This window comes from Tauraco erythrolophus, chromosome 22, assembly GCF_009769465.1.
Source record: "Tauraco erythrolophus isolate bTauEry1 chromosome 22, bTauEry1.pri, whole genome shotgun sequence".
Lineage (NCBI taxonomy): Eukaryota > Metazoa > Chordata > Aves > Musophagiformes > Musophagidae > Tauraco > Tauraco erythrolophus.
In genome coordinates, this window is record NC_141486.1 from 11,038,718 (window position 1) to 11,062,291 (window position 23,574).

A 23,574-nucleotide genomic window follows, 5' to 3' on the forward strand; every position below is an offset into this window, starting at 1 on the left:
CAAAATCATCAATTTACACGTTACAAACAGGTTTGGGTTTGTTTTGGTTTCTTTTCCTTTAGATAATGCAAAGATAAATACATATAAGGGAACTGAGAAAGCCTGCTGCTCGTTAAAAACTCAGCAAGGTATTTTGGAGAGCTGCTCGTGTTCCCTGAAACAGCTACACAATCGCCATCATTAAGGAGATGTCTGCACTTCCCAGACTCTGTGCTTTGCACACATCATGTATAAGTATCACTTACTCAAAAACTTGAATGAGATCTTCGAGAAATCTCCAAAAACTTAAAAAGTCAGAACCTCCAAAATACCTTATCAGGATAGCTCAGTCTTGCAAAAAGAAAAGGAAAACACCTTGGTTTTTTTTGTTTTGTTTTGTTTTTTGCTCTTTTTTTGGTCGCATAAAGGCACCTTCTAAATTGTCATTTTTTTTAGTGTATAGAGATATTAAGAACTCCTCAAACAACATACTTCTGAAATCAGAAAAATTTGAACTGCAGCTGAGATCAATCAGTTAATGAAAATCCCAAAGCAGAAGAGATCTAAGGCTGCTTAACATTGCGCTCTGTGCGTAGCTCGCCACCACCAACCCTTCCGCCACGGCAGCCGAAATTTCTAGCAGAAACACACAACTCAAACACTGCTAAAGCAAACTCAGTATCTGAAAAATACTATCAAAAAGTCTGTATTCAGACAGTGATTCTTCCTTAATTTGAACACAAAACAATAAGACTTAGAAACAATCAAGAGAATTAAAACTTCTGGAGGCGTTAGGAGAAAATTAACACTATTTAAGAAAAACCAAATCCAACAAAACCAAAGCAACAACCAAACAACATCCTCTACCACAGCTCCCCAAAAACCAACCCAAACCAAACACATCCAGTATCACAACAGACCTCAAAGTTTCAACCTGTGGGTCCTGTCAGAGTGGCTGGCTAAGAGCAACTTGTTTGGCCAAGGAATGTGTTCATAATAGTCACAGCCACCCAGTGCACTGTTCATTGTCCAAACAGCTAAAAGATTACGAAGATAAACAGGTGCATCCTATCTAAAAAGTGGGAGTGTATGCATGGAAGCAAAAGCTACAAGCACTAGAGTCACACGTCACCCGTATTAGCCGTCCCACTCCGCCCTGGTCAACGGTGAGTGGGCTCACAGTGTTTGCCCTGGCACCCCCGGGCAGGCTCCCACGGACGGCTATGGCAGGGGCAGTGGATGCTGGTAGTTGAACAGAATCATAGAATCACAGAATGGTTTGGGTTGGAAGGGACCTTAAAGATCATCTAGTTCCAACCCCCCCTGCCATGGGCAGGGAAACCCTCCACTACACCAGGTTGCCCAAAGCCTCATCCAACCTGGCCTTGAACACTTCCAGGGATGGGGCAGCCACAACTTCTCTGGGCAACCTGTGCCAGTGCCTCACCACCCTCAGAGTGAAAAATTTCTTTCTTATATCTAATCTAAATCTGCCCTCTTTCAGTTTAAATCCATTGAAAGAGGGCAGATTTAGATTAGATATAAGAAAGAATACGCAGCCTGTGTTCTGGTGTTTTAAGTAAGTTCTGGTTGGGTTTTAAGACAAAAAGTAGGAAGAAAGCAAGCAATAAGGCATTCACAAAAGATGTTCTCTGTAGCATTGTATCTTCTACTAGAATTAACTTTTCCCCAAATCACACAGTACTATTCAGTACGACATACTATTCAAGTGAATCTTCCTCTTGGCTTGAAAATTGTTCCCTCTTCTCCCCACTCATTAAACCTTGGCTGCCTGTATTGCTCTTGCTACTTGTTGAGTACAGTTGTATTGCTGTTGTATTGATAGTTCCTTGTATTTGTTGATCTGAGGGTCAATACTAAAGGTGCACCCTGAGTAAGCCCAAAAAAAACATGCAAAGTCACACTGGCCGAAAAGCTGTGGTCATGCCCTTCCACTTTGGTCTCCTCATGCAGTCTGATTAAGAACACTTTGTTCAAATCTTTATTGCATTGTCCTAGGCTATCTGGCTAAAATACTCGTTTCCATGATCAAGGAGAGCTTTCCCACAATGTCTTAGTACAGCAGAAACCACTGTTAAAACAATTCCATAATAAACAATCCTCTCAAACAATGCCTGATAACCAGTCGCCAAGATGAGCTACGCTACGGAATCTCATGCAGTTAGATAATTGCTGCTAAATTTTTGAGAGCCATCAGCTGAGGTGCTACAAATTCAAAGACGTTTCAAGATATTTTACTGGTATTTTTTGTAGCCCAACAACTGCAGATGCACAACTGTATTTGGAAAAGCTAGAAACTACCTCACTATAGGGTGAGAGATAATGAGTTAAAATTAAAGGTTGCTGCTGGCTTGCTAGCCCATCCCCCTTCAGCTAATCTGTCATGTAATGAAGAGAAGCACCTAGCACAGGACAGCTAGCTGCCGGCTCACTTACAGCGAGCTGATTAAGAATGTTCAACCAACAGCAGACTGCAGACCTTTCCAAGGAAAATAAATAGACTGTATGCAAATGTGTTTGTCACTTTGACAGCATGTCTCAATTAAAGCATCTCGCTGCTGCTGGGAGGCGCTCACTGCAGCGGTATGGACGGGGCTTCCTGCATTACTGATACACGGGGCTTGACCCTAATCCACATGCATGCATTTTAAAAAAGTCTGCCTTTGCCATACACACCAGCGTAATGCTAGCAGACACAGAAAGCAAGTGACAATGAGAAAAAAGCCTCTTTCATCCTCTTCGGTTTATAAGAACTGTGAATGCACAAACAGCCCTTATTTCAGAGTTCTTGTGGCTTTTTAATTGTTCCCACCTACTGTATTCTAGACAGAGTTAAAAGTGACACTAAAATCTCTCCCTTTAATCACTAGTTAGAAGCCATCTCCCATTTAAACAGTAAATGTTGCTGCTTTTTTCCTCCCCAAAGCCTTAATTTATATTTCATAAACCTGAACATCTTTTCCTTTTGAACGGAAGTGTGAGTTAGTTTTCATTTTGGCATTGGGCTATCAGGAAAAAAAAAAGGACCCATGAGAGGACAAAGGCCATAAGTCAGCTAGCCCTACACCTGCTAAGTTAGATCTTTGTTTGGAAACCAGCATTTGTAAGGTAATGACAGTAATCAGCATGTAGTGAGCCTTTCACCACCGCCAGTGGCTCAGCAAAGCTGAGGTGTGTTTCTTTTGACACAGAGAAAGTGATCGTTAAAAAATTGGAAAGTGACCATTAAAAACCTCATGAATTTAAATTCCCCCTTTCTGCTTGATTATATATTTCATTAATCCACCCAAATGTTTGAACCATCCATCCTTCATAAAAATCTAAAGGAAAAAACTGGAAGTAGATTATAATATTATCTGGATTTCTGACTGCTTTAAATGAAACGTAACGTTTTCCTGGCAGAGCTGGGTGGCTGCATTTCTCCAGTAGCCCCAATTCCTCCCAAATGCATTGGCACAGAAAGTAAGTGAAAAAGAAATTGCTACTGCAAATATTTAATTGGAAGAGAATCCGTTTTTGTTTTTTTTTTTAAAAAACGTCTCCAAGAACTTACATTTAGCATAGTGGTGAGAGTTCTGAAAGGAACAAATCTAATTCTAAAATGATGCAGACAACACTGCTCTGAGCAGACTCTGGTGTAGCCCTGCCCAACGCCTCAACAGCCAGTGCAGCCACGCTGACTCGTTTCTATTAATAGATACTTGTCAAAAAATCTAGTTGGCTTCACGTTTCACAATTCCCACTTATTTTACAACTGTTTTAAAATTACACTATGTTTCCTCAGAAGAAATCAGATATTCACCCCTGTTTTCTGATCATAATACTGTAAAAAGAAAAGCGAACTCTGAACACAAATACTGTTATTTTTTGAGTCAGGCTACACTGAATAGGGGAACATTGACATTGACAGCAAACACTCCGTGTTCTTCCATGAAAAATCACAGCAACTACAACATTTTCTAAATAATTAGCTCTTAAAAAACCCACACAACTAAACTCAGTCTTTTGCAGACATATCAAAAGAAACATTATAAGAGTAACTAATGTGTACAGCTCAGTTGTCTATACCGAAATATACAGAGTACACTAATAAGCTATTAATTGATTTTTCCATCTTAGTTCATCGCATTTAATTTTCAGAGAACGTTGAAATGCTTTAATAGTTGGTCGTTCCATATTGACACTAATGATCTGGCTAGATAACGGAGGGCATTTTACATTATACATCCTCAGTCCTGAGGGCTATAGGACTTTGCATACTAGAAGAACAGCAAAATAGTTCATAAAATTGCTGCAATAATTATGCCTCCCCCCATTCACTTAGCATTTATTTTCCTCAAAATCATCGTATGAAAGAGAGGAATCAGCAAGCCCCAGAAAAATCAGGTGTCTGGAACCCCAGTTAAACAGATACAACAGAAACAAATCTATAACAACATAATTCAGTTACCAAAAATCATGAAACAATTGGCACATTTGTTGTGACGACATTTCTCTGAACGACTTTTGCTGAGTCACACCATTTAAAGAAACCTAGCAGTAAGACATACCTGACCAAAGTGTACTGTGATTGGTCTTCTGTCTTCTTTTAACTTGGGGTCCTTCTTGTCCACCAGAGGAGAGGGCGCTGGCCGTGGCAGAGATTCCTCCGGCGCTGCCGAACACCCGTTCTCAGCGATGTCCTGCATGGTAGGAGAAGGTGAATAGCATGGCCAGGAGCACTCTTGATTAAGGGCAAGGGGCACAAAGGAGACACTAAAGGATAATGCTGACTAACAATTTTGATGTTAGGAAAAAGAAAACAAAAGTACAGAAAAGAAAACTTGGTTAGAATAAAGCATTTCATTGCACTTTGTCAACCAGAGCTTGTACACAACCTCTCGCCTCCGATGCTGAGCGCAAACAGACATGTTCAGTAAAACGTCTGACTTAAACATGCAAAAGCCAGGAAATACATAGGGAGAAAAAAACCCACCATAGCTCAAAACTTCTATTCTAGGAACAAATTCCACAGAAACCTGGGAACAGGGCTGTTCTGCTTTTTGCAAACCTAAACGAAAACTGTAATTGGATTTACATACTTCACAGAATCATCTGTAGCAGAACAATTATGTGGAAGTGGCAAGGAGAGATGAAACTCGCAGCTTAGTTACCTTTGCATTTTCAATCTGCGCACACTGAACACGCCTTCAGGAGATTGTCTAAAACAAACCGCTGCCTGGCGGGATGCTTTTTAGTTTTGCTTTGCTTTTGCTTTTGCCATTAGTCCTCCTCCTCAGAAGTGACGTGACCTGTCAGCCTAGGTCAGGAGACTTGGCAAGTGCATGGATGGTGTATGTAACACGGGTTTGAAAAAGACAAAGGGATGCAGACAGAAGGAACCAGACAAGGAGAAAAGAGTTTGAAAGTCAGTTGAGAAAGTCTGTAACGCAGTGGGCCCCAAACCTTACATCTCTTTGCAACAATGTCAAGGAAATAATGCTTGGTAAATATAGAGAGAAACCTGCGCACGCCGGAGCTCTGCAAGGCTGACCTGAGGTTGGCTGCTGACACAGACGTGGCTTTGATTCCCTGACCTTTGACATGCCCCCTCACGCTTCCGCCTTGCTCAGGTACAATAATGAGACATGTAAGCTGATGGCCAATTAGAAACGGTTCCTTTGGACACAGCCTGACCTAATGTGGTTAGGTCAAATGAAACAAAAAGCTGGATGGACTTTCTAAGGGGCTTTGTCTGCTCCACAGAGAAGCTGAGAGACCTTTTTAGATCCAGCTGGTAGAGCAGTGGTTCACCAATATGGGCATAAGGATCGTGGGGAAATTAACAACTTGCTAAGGTCAAACTAGAGAGAAAAAACTTTCTTCCTCCCTCCGCCCTCCAGCTGCACAATGCCACCTTGCCTTTAAAAAAATTCAAAGTGCACTGAATTAGTAACAAAGAACCCCAAAACATCTAAATGACAAGAAACACAAGCTGCTGTCAAACTGTTACTTCAGGTCCAAACCAGCAGCAAGCTACCAAGGGATCCGGTCAGTTTTGGAATCCCATAACATATGGCAGCGGTGTATACTGTTCTGAAATGTAACAACATTAAATATAAGATTTATTTACATATTTCTGTACAAGTATAGCCATATTAAACATGCACCAAGCTTCACACCTGTTATGTACATGCCCTAAAGGCGCCCAGCACATTCAAAGCCACCTGATCTGCACTGAAGAGTGGATGTTCCTGGCACTTCAGAGCTTTCAGAGTTCCACCTGGAGCTGTGACTCCAACCAGGGCAACGGGCAGCTGGGAATCAACTGAATGCATCTTCCAAACCAGGCAAAATTTCCAGAAAAAACGTAAAACGGATGCAAAAGTTTGGACAGCAGGGGAAAGGAAGGAGATAAAAGACACAGACAGATCAAGCCATTAAGCAAATCCCCCTAAGATGTATAACGATCACTGCAAATCCTTGCAGCTTTTATTGCTATAGATTCGCTTTACCTCTCTGATGATGTCATCGCGTACAAAAGATAACTTGTTCCCAAAGCATATTTCCACTGTGTTTGGTGTGAAGACTTCCAAAGAAACTGCAGCAGATTTCAGTCAAAATTACTATTTTTTTTTAATTTACTTAATAAAATATGAGAATTAAATTATTTGATACCTCTCTATTTTTTCAAAATCCCCAAAAGGCAAATAAATCAACAACACAGCTGCAGTTAGCAAAGCAAAATTTGCTTCACATAAGTTTCTACCTTCAGTGAAAACACATTTGAGCTAAATAAACAGAGAAACCTGATTTTAAACACCCAAATAAGGGCTTCAAGTAGCTTTAAAATGATTAAATGTCAAAGCATTTGGCAATTCCATAATTGGAAAGTAGACAACAGCCTTTAAAAGCAGCCTGTGACGTACCTTCAGTCCACTAAGAGACTGAACACAGTTATTCAGAAGCCAATGGAGAGTAGGAGACAGAGAGAGAGAACCACAGAGAAGAAAACAGGACTCTGATTCTGAATTTCAGCTTCAGAACGGTATCAGGGCTCAAAAAATGTCTACTGATAAAAGCTCGAGAACTACAAATGACCGAAGAACTGCAGTGGATCACAGTGCAGGTGGGCCTTAAAAAGCAGTGCCCATTCCTGGGACTAAAAGAAAAGCCAGGTAGACTTGTGCATCCCAGCTGAGGGAGTGGATTTACCAGCTCGAACACTGTTTCCTATTTCCACACTGCATCCCAGACCAGTGTTCGCACTCCCACCCGAAGCGGGGCTGTGTACGCGCAGCTTGGCTGGTGCTCACGAGCAGCTCTTTGCACTGCAGGGATCGCACTGCGGAGACATGTCCTAAGTCTGACTTTCCAGTTCTGACATGCCCCCAAAACAGGGATTGGGTATGAGCCAGGAAGACATTCCTGAAGTAGCTTAAGTCATACGTGTTATTCAGGATAACAACAAAAACCATGAGACCTATCCCTTCCAAAAAACGGAAAAAAAGTGAAAGGTGGTAAGTTAGTCATTACTGCAATAAATTCTCCAAAAAGGCAAAAACCTAGCAATGTTTCGACTTTTTAATGAAAAGACAGTGTAATTTAAAGATATTATTAAAAAGAAAAACCCCTTTTGACTGAGGAAAAAAGGTATGTTATAGATTACTGGCATAAGAGAATGACAACGATCTATCACACTCCACAATTATCTCCATATATAAACAGTACTTCCTCTAACAACTGTCTATGCAGGTAACATCTTTACTATCTATTTCTTTTAAAAGAAGAACTTCAGAGAATGAGTAAGATATTTACAGATACATAAAGTTTACCCCGTAAACTGAATAAGACTTTCTTCTGTTTAAATACGTGTTGGTAATTTTTCTAGGGACCTTTTGTAAAGGACTACAAACACTGCCTATTAGAGCAGCAAAAAACACATTCCAGAATGTCTGGAAGGATTCTTCAGGTTATTTTATAAATGTCTAAAGGAGTTGTTTCTAGCTGTACTGATAACGAAGCACTGACAACAGCCCATTGATAACAGGCATTAACTAGAGCCACACAGGGCTCTAGTAAGTAAAATAATGTTGAATATACTAATGCCAGGTGCCCAACCATTTATATAAATTGTCTTATCCAGAAGCTTTCAGTAAGTTACATTCTTCTTACTGAAAGTTGAGGATGGTACCATTCATATTCCTCCTTCTTCCTAATTCTATGTAGTTACGCTTCAAACGAGCCAATAACAGAGTGACTTGACCACCACGGTCCATTTGTGAAATGGAAAATGCAGCCTTTACAAGGGAAAAAAAAAAAAAGAAAGAAAAAGGAAAAAAAGAAAAAAGTACTGTATCAGATATAAAATAAAGCTACCATGCTGTATCTATTAACAATTATTTGCTATTACTCATAAGAATCCTCTGAAAACTATTTCTGCTGCTTTGAAATACTGTACCACAAATGAACAAGGGATGGAAATAGAGCCCCATTCAATCTCGACTATCATATTAAAGAAGGACCTTACACACACCACGGTGACCTCTCAACAGGTCAATCCTGCATTTCCCATTTGCAATTCAAACCCAAGACTGGAGCAGACCAAGGGCAAAATGGGCTCTTGATTATATTTAAGAGGTCACCATTGCTATGCAGAGTTGTAGGAAGCAGACCTCTAGCTTTATTGCATTTTTAAATTCTGTCTTGTAGAGAAGCTGCTCATATTTGGCAGTGAAAACTGGAAAAGGGATGTTTATATTTGACTTTTCCTTACTAGTCGCCTTCATACTTTTTGTATTAGTAACGGAAAATAATATGTTAAAATGCAGTGGATAGTAAGTTCAGTTTAAAAATAACCTTAGGTTATCCTTGGAAGATGAAAGACTAGCATCCCAAATTTAGTAAAAATTAAGTATGTAATGCTGCCAGAATTTCAAACAGTTAACACTTGCACATACTAGTAAGTAAATACATGAAAAATACAATGTTTTCACATGAAAATTGGTGAGGATGCACTAATAGACTTGTCAACAGAGCAGCACAGACATTCAAGATTAAAAATAAGATGAGGGTGGCCAAAACAATTTTTGCTTTTTTCATCACTTTAAACAGAGCAATACCTCTTTTTGGAGTCACCTTCCTATCTTGCACTCAAAATGGTGAAGAGGATGGGGAAAAAAAAAGAACTTAATGAAGAAAGGAGAGGTAGAGCAGTATGCATCAGCTTCTCATAGAAACCTGTTAAGCTCCTGCGAAAGCGTTACGTGGAACGATCATGTTTAACCATCTTACTTTCAGAAATGCCACATAATAAGGAAGGTGAAACAAAAATCGGGACATTTATTTGTAAATATGTGTATTTTTAAAAAAGAATGCTTCCTGCTTGAAGGACAAGGAAAATAACAATAATAATAAAGCAAAGCAATGAATGAATGAGACGTTTCTCAGCCTTTTGTACAAATGTCACATAATAGCACAGAATTATATCAGCATTTAAAACACAGGAAAACAATCTGGTCATTTTACACAGCTCCAACTGCCTTAGAAATGCACACGAGGAGGCCAAATATTTTATTATTCATGAAGGTTACGTCCAGAAGTGAAACACACTGAATTATGTGTTAATAATAAAAAATTCCATGTACAAGAAACCTGCTTCATGTTTCCAATATTCTCCTATTCTACCTAAAGCGGTCACATATAAAGTAGTAAGCGTAATAAAATAAAGTAGCATTAAAAACATCTGGAGCAACTTTATCTTCCTCAAAAACCTCCAGCAATCTGACACAGCAGAGTGTGAAGGGCATTGGGATTGTACACACAGTTAATTTCATCAGCTCATAATCTGGCTGCAGAATAATCCCTTTGTATTAACGTTTTCTTGACACGTGCAGGTGTGTTTCTGTTGGTGCCACAGGAATACATCTGCAGCACTATCTTGAGATGATGGTTTAGAAATTTAGACAGATAGCACAGATTAAAAACCACCCAAACTGTTATGCAACAAACTGAATAAAAATTTCTCCTAAGAACTTCAGTTCTATCAGCATGTTAGTGATCTTGTTTTCCCAAAAGACTCTAATAGCCCTGCTTTACAGAATAAATGGAGTGTCTGCAATAAACCTAAGGCAGAGCTAACCATTCTTTCCTAAGATGTGTATCAACATGACCATGCTTCTGGCTTAAAAGGAACAATTAGTAATGGATAACACATTCTTCAAAGACAATTCAGCATTCTCAGAATTGCACTGTTTACAAACAAACAATGGCAGATTTGGAAAACAACAAACAGTTTGAGCATTCTTTTTCTGCAATAATTCAATTTTGAAACGAACACCAACTCTAATTTAATTCCTTTATGCCTAAACTTTGCAGTAGACACTCATGAAACATATAAATCCCTTTCCCAACGACCAACACTATACTATTTTCCCTGAGAGATTACTGTAGAAACAACAATAATTTGCCATTTGCAAAAAGTTCACTGCCCTTACTGCAGGAAACATCTCCCAGTTCACATAAAGTCCCCTTCCACAATGCCCCAGCACAAAGGACAGGAGAGGGACCACTCCAAATACAACACTTAATTTTCTGGCTTTTGTGGGTTTAAGTCAGAGCCTTAATGTATTTCAAGACTTTTTTTTTTTTTTTGTCTGTGAATATTTATAACAGTGTGAAAAATCCGGGACAGCTGGTAATGCATTTTGAAGTGTGCTAACAACACTGTATCAAACAGCTTCCTATTGATCACATAATGCTTTTTGTGGCTAAGTATTTCATACATGGTGCTTACACATTTTGAATAAGAACTTCAAGTACCTTTTGCTTCAAGCGGTTTTTCACTTCTTTTATTCCCATTTTTGCATGATCTTTTGCCTGCATGAAAAATTAATTTAAGTTAAAATTCCCTTCTGTTTCCAGCAGTGACTGCGCTTGATTTCAGTGCATCAAGATTCACCTTCCCCAGTTACTAAAAATGGCAAGGAAAAAATTGTAACAGGATACTGAAAACATATTAAAACAAATACAATGCTAAAAAAAACCCAAACAAACAAAAAACGCCACCACTCCTCCCTCCCCAACTCGTTGCAAAAATTTTGTCTTCTCTGTTTTGATGCCATAGACATCTTTCATCTTTTTGCATTTCACATCCTCTGAGTATTTTTCTTGGCTGTAAGTTAACAATCCACAGGAACAGCAAGCCTGCACTTTCTCCTTGCAGTGCTCTGGATGCCAGTTCCATTTAGTACAGCTAATCTCATCCTACTCATCCCTCTCAGGCTGGAGGAAAGCAGGAGAAAATGAAAGTTGGAATAATTATGTCAATGCTTTTTGTAGCATTATTTCCTAAAACTGAGCTTATAAGAAATCTTCGCTTGTGCCTCCGTTGTTTTATCCTGCACAGTGAAACTGGCAGCCACACGTGATAACACAGTAACTACTACGTGTTTGTTAACAGAACTGAAAACATTTTCATCTGAAGAATAACTCAGTAAGTTGGGCTCTAAATAAGCAGGTATAAGAAATCTCTAGGAAAAATTAATTGACGTTTAGAAGATGGAAACAATTTGGAAAATGAGAGGATTCCCTTATGTCGATGAAGCTGCAAGCAGAGAAACCTGAGGTAACAATGATTTCCAACAGAGTAATGATGAGATGGTAGAGCTGCTTAGCAGAGCATATAGGCACTATTTCCCAGGAACAGCTCTGTGTAATAAAATAGAATTTATCATCTCTACTTTCAAAAGAATTCACACGTTCCCCTTCTCCTTTGCATTTCAATTATATTTAAATTTCAAAATGACTTTTCCATTTAAGTTTGAAATTTAGATGAATGCATATTTTAAGTAATTTTGTGAGTTCAATAAAGACGAATTTTAGTCTTAACTTTCATTTGAAAGGTTAAAACAGAATCGTAATTAGACTCTTATCTCAGTAGCAAGCCAGTACTTGATACTTACAAACTTGTAGACAGTCTTCATGGCAGGGTTAGCCTTGGTCTTTACTGTATTTAAAATGGCTCCACTTCCTTTCTGTAATTATAGTAACAATAAAACTAATTTTATCAAAGCTCTTTAAAGCAAACAGCAATCTAGAATCCACCATTCTTAACTTCAGATAACAAAGCACTAACTATGCTTATTAGCAGAGCTGAATATTAAACGGGTGAATTTAAAGAAAAAGAATCCAAGTAGTGTATTGTACATCCCGCTAAATCCCAAACAAGTGCAAGAGAAAAGCGTCCGACCGAACACTCCACGTCGGGGGCAGAAATCTCACTTTCAGGAAAGCCTGTGCATTCAATCTGAAGAAGTAAGGTCTCTCTTTGTTTTCCCTTTCATGATCCCACAACATTATTTATCAAAAGCGTGCTGCCTTTCTAAGATCTAAGTAGTCGATAAGGGGATAAACGGAGGGAAACTGAAATCTAACTACAGTCATCAACATTGATTTGGAAAAGCTGAATTGCATATGGTGAACATAATAAAAGCCATAAGACAGTAAAACGTCAGACAGAATAATCTGTTAGTCTGGCTGGTGTTTTACACATCCTCCACACACCACTGACTACGGCTGCTCAGTACCTCATTTAATAAACACAAAAGATGGGTAAAACCCAAGGAATAAAATCTTAGATACTTTTATACTTTCTTATTTCAGGGCAAAAGTATTTTTCCAGAGATCAGATGCAATCAGAAGCAAACGGTTTTAAGATTTACTACTTCTGTTACTACATGATAATTAATCTTCAACAAAAATTATAAAATGTTGACTTTAATTACATATATTTTTATATTAACTGTGAGCCATTCCCCTTTCTTATAATCTTAAAACGGCTTGTCATCCTATGCATTTATACATATTTATCTACCTAACTATATGATGGGATTTTTTGCATTACTGATATAAAGTATGTTTAATCCAAAATTATCAAGATAATATTGAACCCAGCATTTTGTGTAAGGAATATAATTCCACTCATAACCAGGACAATAGGCAAATTGAATGCTGCAAAATTCAATTATATCAGAAAACAATTCAATCTTTCCTACTGACTTGTACCCATAAACACTTTACTTTTCAATACATCCCATTTTATACACCAAAAGAGATTTTTAAACTCAGCTATAGTAATGTATTATTCTGTAAAAGTATTTAAATTTTTAATTTATGCAACTAGAGCACTAAACCAAAGAGATCCCAAGCCATCCCAAAGAGTGCTGTCCTCATTCAGCACTTCACACCATTTAGCTTTATAAAGAGCTTTTTGGTGTGGTCATGTTCCCTTTTGTTTCTTTCTCTATCAAAAGGAAAGAAAAAACACATTATTTTCTAAAATGACAGTGACTTTTTTCCAGCTGTCTCCAAGACTTTAAAAGTGGGATTCAAAAACTTGAGAATTCCTATGGTGATTTTTTTTTCAGTGTACTTTTCCTCCACTCTTCACTTTATCTGGAGAGTGATTAGTTTCTCACGACTAAACTCAAGTTGGCCAGAGCGGAAGCGGTCCGTCACGCCGGTGAGGACAGGGTCAGCAGCCCTGCAGAGCTGTACGAGCAGTCCAGTAAGAATCAGAATGTCTGTTGGAAGAATATCGTGTTCTTACCCTTACTGTAGAGAGCCACTGGTGGTACAATTTGTCACTACCTAGAGAGAATCACAAAAACAGACAAACTGTATCTCTCCACCAAACAGAAACAAGCTGGAAGCCTGAAGTGTTGGCACTTAGTGGTTCTGGGAGTATAAACAGCACGGGAACAGAACAGGACAACTGTCCTTTCCTTTTAACGGAAACACAACAACAAAATACTGACACGATAGCTACAATTTTTCTTTTACTTGCTAAGAGGTATTTCTATTTTATCTTTGTTGTCTTTCAGACATTTGAGAACACTGAGGAGTTTTTTTTTAAGATTGCTAAAAGACATTTGAGGTGGTTCTGGGTAAAGCCAAGGTTTTTCACTATCCTCCATTGCAAGAACTCTCAGTTGTACTTCAGCCAAGTGGTAAAACTGAGGTTTTTTAAGACTGAACAGTCTTTATACAGGCTGCAATATGCTACTCAAAGTGCTTGACAGAGGAAAGAACAAAAATTTACGAGACTTCAACCTACAGGGATCGTTGCAGCTCAGTTATTTAGGTGAGCCCACAATGACCCATTACATCATGATGATGCACAAGCAGTAAGTCAAGAACAGTCTGAAATTACCTCGAAATACTGTATTTCTTACCTGCATATTCTCCCGTGTTTATCTCTTCTTCAAAAACATCACTGAAGCCTTCTCCAGAGTTGAGAAGATCCAGACGGCCATCAATGAACTACATCAGCATCAAACAAGAGTGTGAAGAAATCAAACACCCCATCCTTTATCTTTTCAGAAAGACTTTTATCTGCATTTGCTAGAATAACCCCAATGGTCTTACAGAAAGGGACTCTAAATAGAATGAAAATACAACTAAAACTGGCAAAATGCTTACCAATGCAAAAAGGTATGTTGCTTCACTGAAAACCAGCATTCATGTGTTTGTCTATGCATGTATGTTTTCAGCTTCCCTGAGCAGTAACATCACGTTTAACAGCAACATGCTTTCTGCACAAAGTTTACAACAGTTATATTGGCACTAGATATCTTTGCTTAGGTGAAAACTGAGCACAGAGACCTTTAGGGGAAAAACCATACACCTCTTAAAATACAGAAAGCTTTATCACCTGAATCTGAGAAAACCCAGCAAGCAGGAATTAAGGTTCTGTGAACTACAGGAATGTTCCTCACGATATGGCTGACAGATCAAGGAACATAGGAACAAACTTCGAAAAACACAGTTGTATTGTTACAGAATCTGCTTCTACATTAGAGCAATTAAGCCAGTACCTGCTTGAAGAGCTGCAGCTGAATGGCATTCTGAAGAAACTGCCTCATGACAGCAGAACGATGGGACACAAATGTTTCTTCACAAAAAGTGATGGGTTCACCCTGTAGAGGTCAGAGCATTAAACACTGAAAAAGCTTTTTCTGAATCCATTTGAATCCACTGTCTCCATTTTATCGACTTTCCTTCCAAAATGAATAGCTAGAGGAGGTCTGACACGACATTGAGCAAACTGCAGTTTATTTCCAGGTGTGACTGATACACAGGTTGGAAACTGCCAAATTGCATATCATCAAAATAAAACACGTTTGCTTGATGTACAACTTGCTAATGCTGGTGAAGGAACTTTCACAATCCAAAAAGGTAATTTTACTTAATGTCCCCAAAATATGACACACTACCATCTGCTTATCTGCCTCAGTAGACCCAGCCAGTCAACCTGCACTAACAAGTCAGGAATGTCTACTCTGCTCTCTCCACAGTTCAGAAGGATTAGACTTCCACATATTGAATGAGGGAAATTTCCCTTCTTCACAACCTTGTTGGCAAAAGACAGAAATTGTTTTGCAGCTCTACTTTTATCTTATTTTAATGAGTTATGTTAATGCTGAAGTCTGCTGTGCATCTGCCATAAGGGCACAAATTTCCTCCACGCTTAAATCTACAAATACTCAATGTAGCAAGCAAATATATTTATTGAAGTAAGACCAAGAAAGTAACAAAGAATAATAGAATTATACTGATGTATTATCAATATGGAGGCTTTTTCATACTCAAAATATACTTGGACTCTTCATCTGTTGAGTGTTTAAAATCAACATTAGATAGCAAAAAACCCTTAGAGCACCCCCTTTAACAGGGTGGTACCTTTTCATTTCTGAAAGCTTTTTGTATTATCAATCTCATTCAGCTGCATAAATAAGGCTAAGAGGGCCACTAAAATGACTGTGCTCAAAAAAAAAAAAACACGTCACCGTATTGCTTGAGTGTGTTGGTTTTTCCCACCAACGTATGTTGGAAGCCACCACATGGCCCCAGGACTTGTAACACCTCATCTACACCAAAGGGATACTAAATCCTTAAAACTATGTTGGGCAACCTGTAATGACACCGGTATTTCTTAAAATCCATAGATTTTCATCTTTTCCCTGAGTTCACAATCATCAAATTACTCATGGATGTGTCTCCTACTGAGGACTTCGAGCAAGAGGTAACTCAGCAAAAGGAAAAAGCCATTAGTTGATTTTGACATGGGACTGACAGTCTGGACTAATATTAAGCTCCCTGTGCAAGAACTTAATATATTATATTCAGCTACTGCCATCTCATCTGAGATTTGCTTAAATTGTCTCTCAGGCACCAGGACACTACAGAGCACTACCACGGGAAAATCTTAGGAGGCAGCAAATGCATCTGCTACTGCAGAAACTGGAGACAAACATTTCCCAAGTGGGGCCCAGGCAACGTCTACTTGACCAGTATGAAAAATTCATCTATCAAATTCAGCTACCAGAACGTAATAAAGGATGCCGGAAAAATATTTGTGTCTGACATAGATACAGTCTGAAGCAGGAAAAGCTGGGAGGAATACATGAAGAAAAGTGTAGATTAGCCCATGATCACAGAAGAAGTTCACCAGAGGAACTTTTAGCTTTCATTTATTCCTCGTTTACAAAACACTTTAAAGGAAACAAGCAACATTTCCTACAATCTATGAGAATCCAAAATTTCTCCCATGGCCAGAGAATCATAAAATCATAGAATGGGTTGGAAAGGACCTTTAAAGAGTATGGATATTGTGGAAAGGACTACACCCTGCCAAACAGAAGCTTCCTCTACTCCTCTGCACATTCAGTGCAATGACACCAGCTTCTCCTCCGACGGAGCCATACACCATTCCTAGAAACATACACATTGCAGTATTATTACAGTGTTAACACACTTCCTTCCCCAAAGTACTAATGATTGGGTTTGTTCATTAGGTTGATTAGACCTTTTGACTTCTTAAGAGCCAATTCAGGCTCAACTGCTGCTAGAGGATAGGAAAAACTTGAATCATCAAGGTCAAGCGTGAGCTTTCCAGCTTAGAATGCATTAGCACCTTCCATCCTCCACGACCTCCAGCGGGGTGAACACACTGGTGCTCGCCCCCATCCACAGCTTCATTACGAAAAGACAGGCTGGACCATGAGACCATTTTCATGACAGATTTAGTTAACTGTAAATTATAAAGCTAATCAGCTCTGCTTTTACTGACAGATGACACACTAAGAACTGCAGGTATTTCATGAAAGGAATGGCATTGCTCACATGTAAAACAATGATAATGACCTGTCCTGACAAACCCATCAACTCCTGAACTTGTTCCCAACAATTAGAATTTAGGCCCTGACTCATCAACATCTTAAATATCCATTATTCCTCTTTACAACTGTAAATGCGTAACAGAAGCTAAGATGGCATTGCAAATGCTCTAAATGTGTGCACAATGCAACGCTATGAGGAATGTGATTTCATCTGTAATATTAGATAATTCAGATACAATTCAAGATTGGATGACAAAATTATTTTTTAATACAAAAATTTATACATTTCACAGACATTTAATCTGCAATCTTAACACAAGTAACATTCAAATATAAGACTAAGATTTAAGACTCCCAGGTGCACTGAAAAAATAGATGCCTTTTCTTTACACCTTTGCAAATCTCCTTTTATGTGAATATTTCATATTCATATGCATAATGAAGTTCATCAGGGCAGTGCTGCTATCTTACAACCCCTTAAAAACTTCATAACCCCTTAAAAAAGTTTCAGTCCACATCTGATGTGTTGCCAGTCCCATTTTAAAATTTGAATTCTGACAGTTATTGTCAGTGAGAGAAGCATCATATCAGAATTGTCCGACACCCTCCCGGCAGACAGACCAGCTAGCTGGTTATGGCATAACTTTCACGGTGAATATAAAGGTCTAAAAACACGTGGGATGAAAGACAGTCAGCACGGATTACAGAAGGACTTGGAGAAAGGGACAGAGGCAAAACCAAGGAATACTTCTGGAAAGACACACAGGTGCCAAGATAACCCATGGAAATCTAAGTATTCCCACTCCTGCAAGAGAGGAGACACGAAAGCGTGCATCTGGGTAATGGAGCTTTAAAGCCGGCATGGAATTGCTGGAGAAAACATTAAGATAATAAAGACAGGGTTCAAAATTAAGCCAACAGTGAGTGTCTCTTGCCCAAGCAAAGATTTCACAAAACTCGATTCTAAGGGTAAAAGAAAACCTAACCAAAAACCAAAACCAATCCAAACCCAAAGACTTTGTTTAGACAACTCTAAAAGTTATGCCATGGAAGATGGATGTAATCTCTTCTGCATTACCATGGCCAGCATGTGGTGCAGGGTAATGAATTTTGTGCTGCTGTATGCATGCCTTTATACCATGCAGGTGCTCCTTCAGAGCCTCTCTAATAAATACACAAGCCATTAGAGCTGCTCTGTAAACCAGCCACGAAATGAAAAAATGTGGGCGGAATGTAAAGGTGCAGAGCAAGACGACAACCTGACAGTGCACAGGCTGCGAGTTTAATGTCAGTAAACTGTGCAGCAAAACCCCACAGATACAGCCAGAGCGACACGCAGCGGAGTCATACATCACGGTTTCATTACTACCTAGATGCTGCAAATAACTACATCCTTTACTCAAATTGGTTATGTTGCAAATGATAAAGTAAAGCCTGTAGAGATGTTCTAGGAATCATCCTTAATTCCATCCAGAATGATAATGAAACTAAGATCAGAGAATGATCTTACTGATCTGGAGATATATATATATATACACACACATATATATATATATCTATCTCAACGTCAAATACAACAGTGACCAAAGGCGAACGACTGCTCCGCAGACCCTTCAAGAATTGTGATTACAATGTCAAGGAAAGATTAGCTCATCACAGCTGCAGAAGGATCATCAGTCAGCCAGCAGGATTCCATAAAGAAAATCTGAAATTGGTGACAGACACCTGATAGGACGTTGGCTCATTCAGCTGGCAATTGCGAGGACAAATAACCTCCCCGTAACTAGTGCGGGCGTGCAGCACAAGGAAGCCCTTTGCATCTGCCTCACTCATAATGGAATCACGAGCGCGCAGACCCAACGCTCCGCATTAAGCAAATGACACCAGAGCTTTATTAGCATTTCAAGATGCTGCTCAGGAACAAAGAAATCGTGCTTAGAGATTTGACCACGCTTCTTCTAAAGAAAACTAAATTAAGACTCGGATCAAAAAGAGACTACCTGTGCTGATAAATTAGTATTGCTAAGTGTAATCTTGAAAAGCATTTGAGAAACATGCATTTACCAACGCAGACGGTGCTGTCCAAACACTTCCTGTCTCGTGTAAATGCCCATTTCCATTACCAGTCCAATTTCAAGACTTTATTCATGTTCCTCACTAGGATATATAACCTCTGGTAGAGATACAGCAAGAATGAATATCCCTACCACTTACTTTTTTTTTTTTGAAATAGAACTACAGTATCTATACTTTTTATAGATATGATAACATTTACAGTATCAAACAAAATGGGCCATGTCTCTAAATTCCCAACCCTCGCAACTGCTCGTGAACTGGAATTTCTGACAGCTGTCATTCTTCTGCATGTGATCTGGTAACTCCCGTAATACGCTGTAATAACATCACTGAAGGAGAAATCAAACAGAGAAAAGCGATTGCAAGTCAGTCAAACCACTTAATCACATCAACATCCTCTTCAAAATGCCACGTGGCAGAACTTAGCTTGTCTCCACGCTGGGGATCGTGGGAATACGCACACCCAGCAGCCTGTGTTCAGCTGCACAGGCATGACCCTCACCGGAGCTCAGGAACTTCCTTGGACAACGCGCTCCGTGCCAGACAGACAGACACGTTCTGCAGCGCACGATGTCACACAAACACCGTGCTTCCCCAGACTCCTAACCTCCACGTGGCTAAAGAGTCACAATAAGAGTTTTTTCAGATTGCACTGCGAAGTAGAACGCAGCTTGCACTAACAAAAGAAGAACTAAAGAAGAACTAAAGCCCTAGTAGCACATGTATTATTATAATGCAACACATTATTAAGCTATAATCAACTCTACAACATCCCAAATGCCTTGAGATCAAAAAAACTTCAGGTCAATTAAAATTACTATGAAACTTGTGCAGAAAAAGTACAGGATAAGATTTACTTGCAATCAAACATCATAAGAAAACCAGCCCAGATACTGACAGATTCAGTGAAAGTTCAACACTACCCCTTTACCCGTTATTTCAGAAGGTAATATCGAACATCATTACAGAATCTGACAAACTTTGCACAAAAATAGCTTCAAGTAAAAGTTGAAACTAATGAAAAACATGTAACTGGGAAAAATTTACATCACATAGCAATGTTCTCGCTTCTTTCAAACGCTTTTAGCTTATTAGGGTACCTGGCATTTTCATGTCAGACCAAGTAAAATGACACATACTCCTACCCACAAATACTGAAACTGCTTCACTGTAACAGAGCAAGTCACCTTTCCAAGTGTTTACATGGCTAACCCAGTCCTTGCCTGCTCTGATTTCTGCATCACCCACATCAGCCCGCTGGTTTCTATCCCTACGCAACTGATACAGCCTCACGTCTCCAGAACTCAAGCAACAAACCTGGAAGATAAAGTGCAAAGAAACCAGTAAAAAAGCATTGGGGGGGGGGATGGGAAGCGGGAGGAGAAGAAAAAAAGAAAAAAAAAAATCACCATTTCACAGATCAAGAATAGAGGCACGAAAATAATAAGTAACTTGTACACGGTCACAAAAGTCTCTGGCAGAGCTGGGGAAAAGCACCGAAATGTCTTTAATCCCTGCTCGGTACCTTACACACGAGGCTATTCTTCCTCTTCCTACTTGATATTGTGTCAGTGCAGGAGTGTAGGTGTTGAAAGACTAACAAAGGCAAGTAATAGTATGGTATTATGAGCCCAGAAACCTAATCTTTATCAGATACGGCAAATCTCTATGATGCTGCCTGCACTGGGAACTCTCTCTTTGTCCTGAATATGCTTTAAATTACTGGTATAATGTGTACTGTATATTGTTCCACTCTGATATTTATTCCACAAAAACCCCTGTGGCCTGCATGCGATTTTATCATTAGCTGGCAAGGTAATTTCAGGGCCTAGTTCTGCAATCATGCCATGAGCAACACTCCCATTGAAGCCAGTACATTCTGCATGCAAAGCAGCTACCAATTCAGGCTCCCTATAATAAAAAGGCCTTTTTCTGTTTTAGCTATTGTGGAACATTAGTGACAATACAAAAAAGGAGAAAAATTACAGTGCAACTCTTTATATGAGTTATTTTATACTATGACAAAATATAAAAGTGTGCTTGGAAACACAATCTACACAAAGTATTTCCTATGAGATAAAGGACAAGCATTTTTTTTTGTTTCATTTGTTAAAACTCAACAGAATACAAAATATTTTGTTAAAATAGGGAAAAAAAATCTCTGCAAAACCAATAAATGATTGGTCAAGATTTAGAAATTACCAACATGCCTAAAGGTCACAAATGTTAATATTTTGCTTTCTTCTGATTTCTTACATACATGTAAAAAGCCAAAACTCATTCAAATCAATGAAGCTTCCAGGATTCCACCAAATAAATAGACTGAAAAATATGTTTTTGTGCAAGATGCATTTGACTCTTTTCTATCATGATCTCCGAAACCACATTGAATAAAATGGCTACTTTCAAGATCGAAATATTTTAATGTAATATTTAGATACTAATATAAATGCAGAAGGAGAATAAACTGTTTTTAACTTCACTAAAGCAACGTGAGAGAAGCTTTAGTCATAAAGGTAGGTCATAAAATCCCACTCTCTTAGCTGTTACAAAAATCCCGTCTCTATAAATAAAATGGATATAATGGGATTAAACTTTACATTTTCACTGAGTTAGAGACATCTAGTCTCTGGTAGATACACTAATGCACAAATACAAGAGAACACGATATGCAATGCCACCTCCTTCACACAATATCTGGCAAAGGAAACGCTGTTACTGTAGGAGAACTCACTGGGGTTTGATTTGCCATCATGTTACGCCACTTGATACTTGGTGTGGAAGCCTCAGCTATTGCCGTGAAAAAACACAGCCAGAAAAGAAGTCACTTTAGAGAAGGAATTTATCATGTCCCCTGAGAGAGGTGATCAAAGGCACTGGGTTCGGAACACTGGAAAAAGGCTTCAATCCTTTCTGTTCCAGTCAGGCGATGGTCTCTGGGGAAACCTAAGTGGTCAATGATTAATATATAAATGCATACACTCACACGCTCGCTGTGCTTATTTATCACGTAGGTGAGATTATAAATCAGTATCTTATGTCGCTGCTCTTAAAGATGCCTCAGCACCCATTCCTGGGAACAACTGGAACTTGCCACACGTGCCTCTGTACTGCTCGGTACAGAGCATTAGCTCATTGTACGTCTGCCCAAACAACTCCTGGGAAGGAACCAAGACATCAAGTCCACAACCGCTCAAGATGCTTCTCCTCACAGGTGGAGAAAAGCAAAGCCAAGCCTTTCCCTTTCAAAGTAAATGAGACCTCTTCATTCTCCTTTTACCATTTATCCACTCTGCGTTTGTCAGCAAGAGGTTCAGGTTTTACCATGAGAGGCAAGACATAGAAAAAGCCACATTAGTATAACCATGAAAACTGTGCTAAATTTCAGCTGCTTTAACAGAGCTCCTTGATCATTGGCACTAAATGAAGCCCTTTCCCCCATCTCACAATAGGTAGAGGATCCTGCCATATTAGAAAGTAACTTACAAATCAATTTTTGTAAGTTAGGTTTGATTTTATTTCCCCAGGCTCTCCTCTACAACATCTCACTCCTTGCAGTTTTTATGCAAACCATTTTAAAACAAAAAAAAATAAAAGAAAAAAGAAATCCCGCCTCTGAGAAACTGAGAACACTGTGCCTTGCAAGCACGTATTGCAAGATAGGTAATCTGCCTCAGGTCTCCAATTCCTTCCCAGTACATTCATAAAGAGAAAGTTGCATCCAGTGTGAGGGTGAAAAAAAAAAAAGCAGATTTTTCCTTTCACCCCTTCCCACACAGGTTTTCCTCCATCGGTGATGAAGCAGCCGAAGGGAATCCGTTCTGCATTCCTGCAAACCTCGAGCTCACGGCACTGGAGCCGAGCTCCGCGGCAAGTGGAATTATTTCGCGTTCGGCCGCATGACTCCTCCCAGCTCCCATTATATCAGCTACACGTTTTTGACACAGAAACCACGCAAAATTTGTGAACTCTTGTGAGGGAGGAAAATGCCATCTAATCAGACCACATGTGCAAAGCAGCATCTGGCTCGGAGCTTCCACAGTTCCCAAGTTGTCGTGGAGACAAGCACACGACCCGCTCAGAGCTGCAACTTCGGGGCACGGATCCAGATGCACTTCTAACATAGAGTGACAGAGAGCAGATGGGCAGATGTCTGCTGGGCCAAAACCGCCAGCGCTGCTCCCCTCCAGACCCACATGCCCTCAATGATCATTTTTATCTTGTAGAAGTCCTCCTCATCTGCCCTGGAGCCTCAGGCTTTCTCACCTCGGAAACAGAACTAAACCTGCCAGGATTTCAATCCGAAGAGCCCACAAACTTCAATCCCATTTATGTAAGA

General features: G+C 39.3%; 1 protein-coding gene across 3 annotated transcripts in view; it reads right to left on the reverse strand.

The window, feature by feature from the left end:
* DENND1A (DENN domain containing 1A) overlaps positions 1-23,574 on the reverse strand; it is a 205,457-nt gene that overhangs the window by 32,159 nt on the left and 149,724 nt on the right. For 2 of the 3 annotated variants that reach the window (XM_086625432.1, XM_086625431.1), the window contains exons 14-19: positions 14,856-14,957; positions 14,214-14,301; positions 13,589-13,629; positions 11,943-12,014; positions 10,801-10,857; positions 4,551-4,682 (exon numbers count right to left, since the gene is read on the reverse strand). In XM_086625432.1, the coding sequence (XP_086481558.1) occupies positions 4,551-4,682; positions 10,801-10,857; positions 11,943-12,014; positions 13,589-13,629; positions 14,214-14,301; positions 14,856-14,957 (492 nt within the window). Of the gene's footprint in view, positions 1-4,550; positions 4,773-10,800; positions 10,858-11,942; positions 12,015-13,588; positions 13,630-14,213; positions 14,302-14,855; positions 14,958-23,574 lie in introns of all 3 variants that reach the window. The other variant, XM_086625430.1, reaches the window with a different exon arrangement.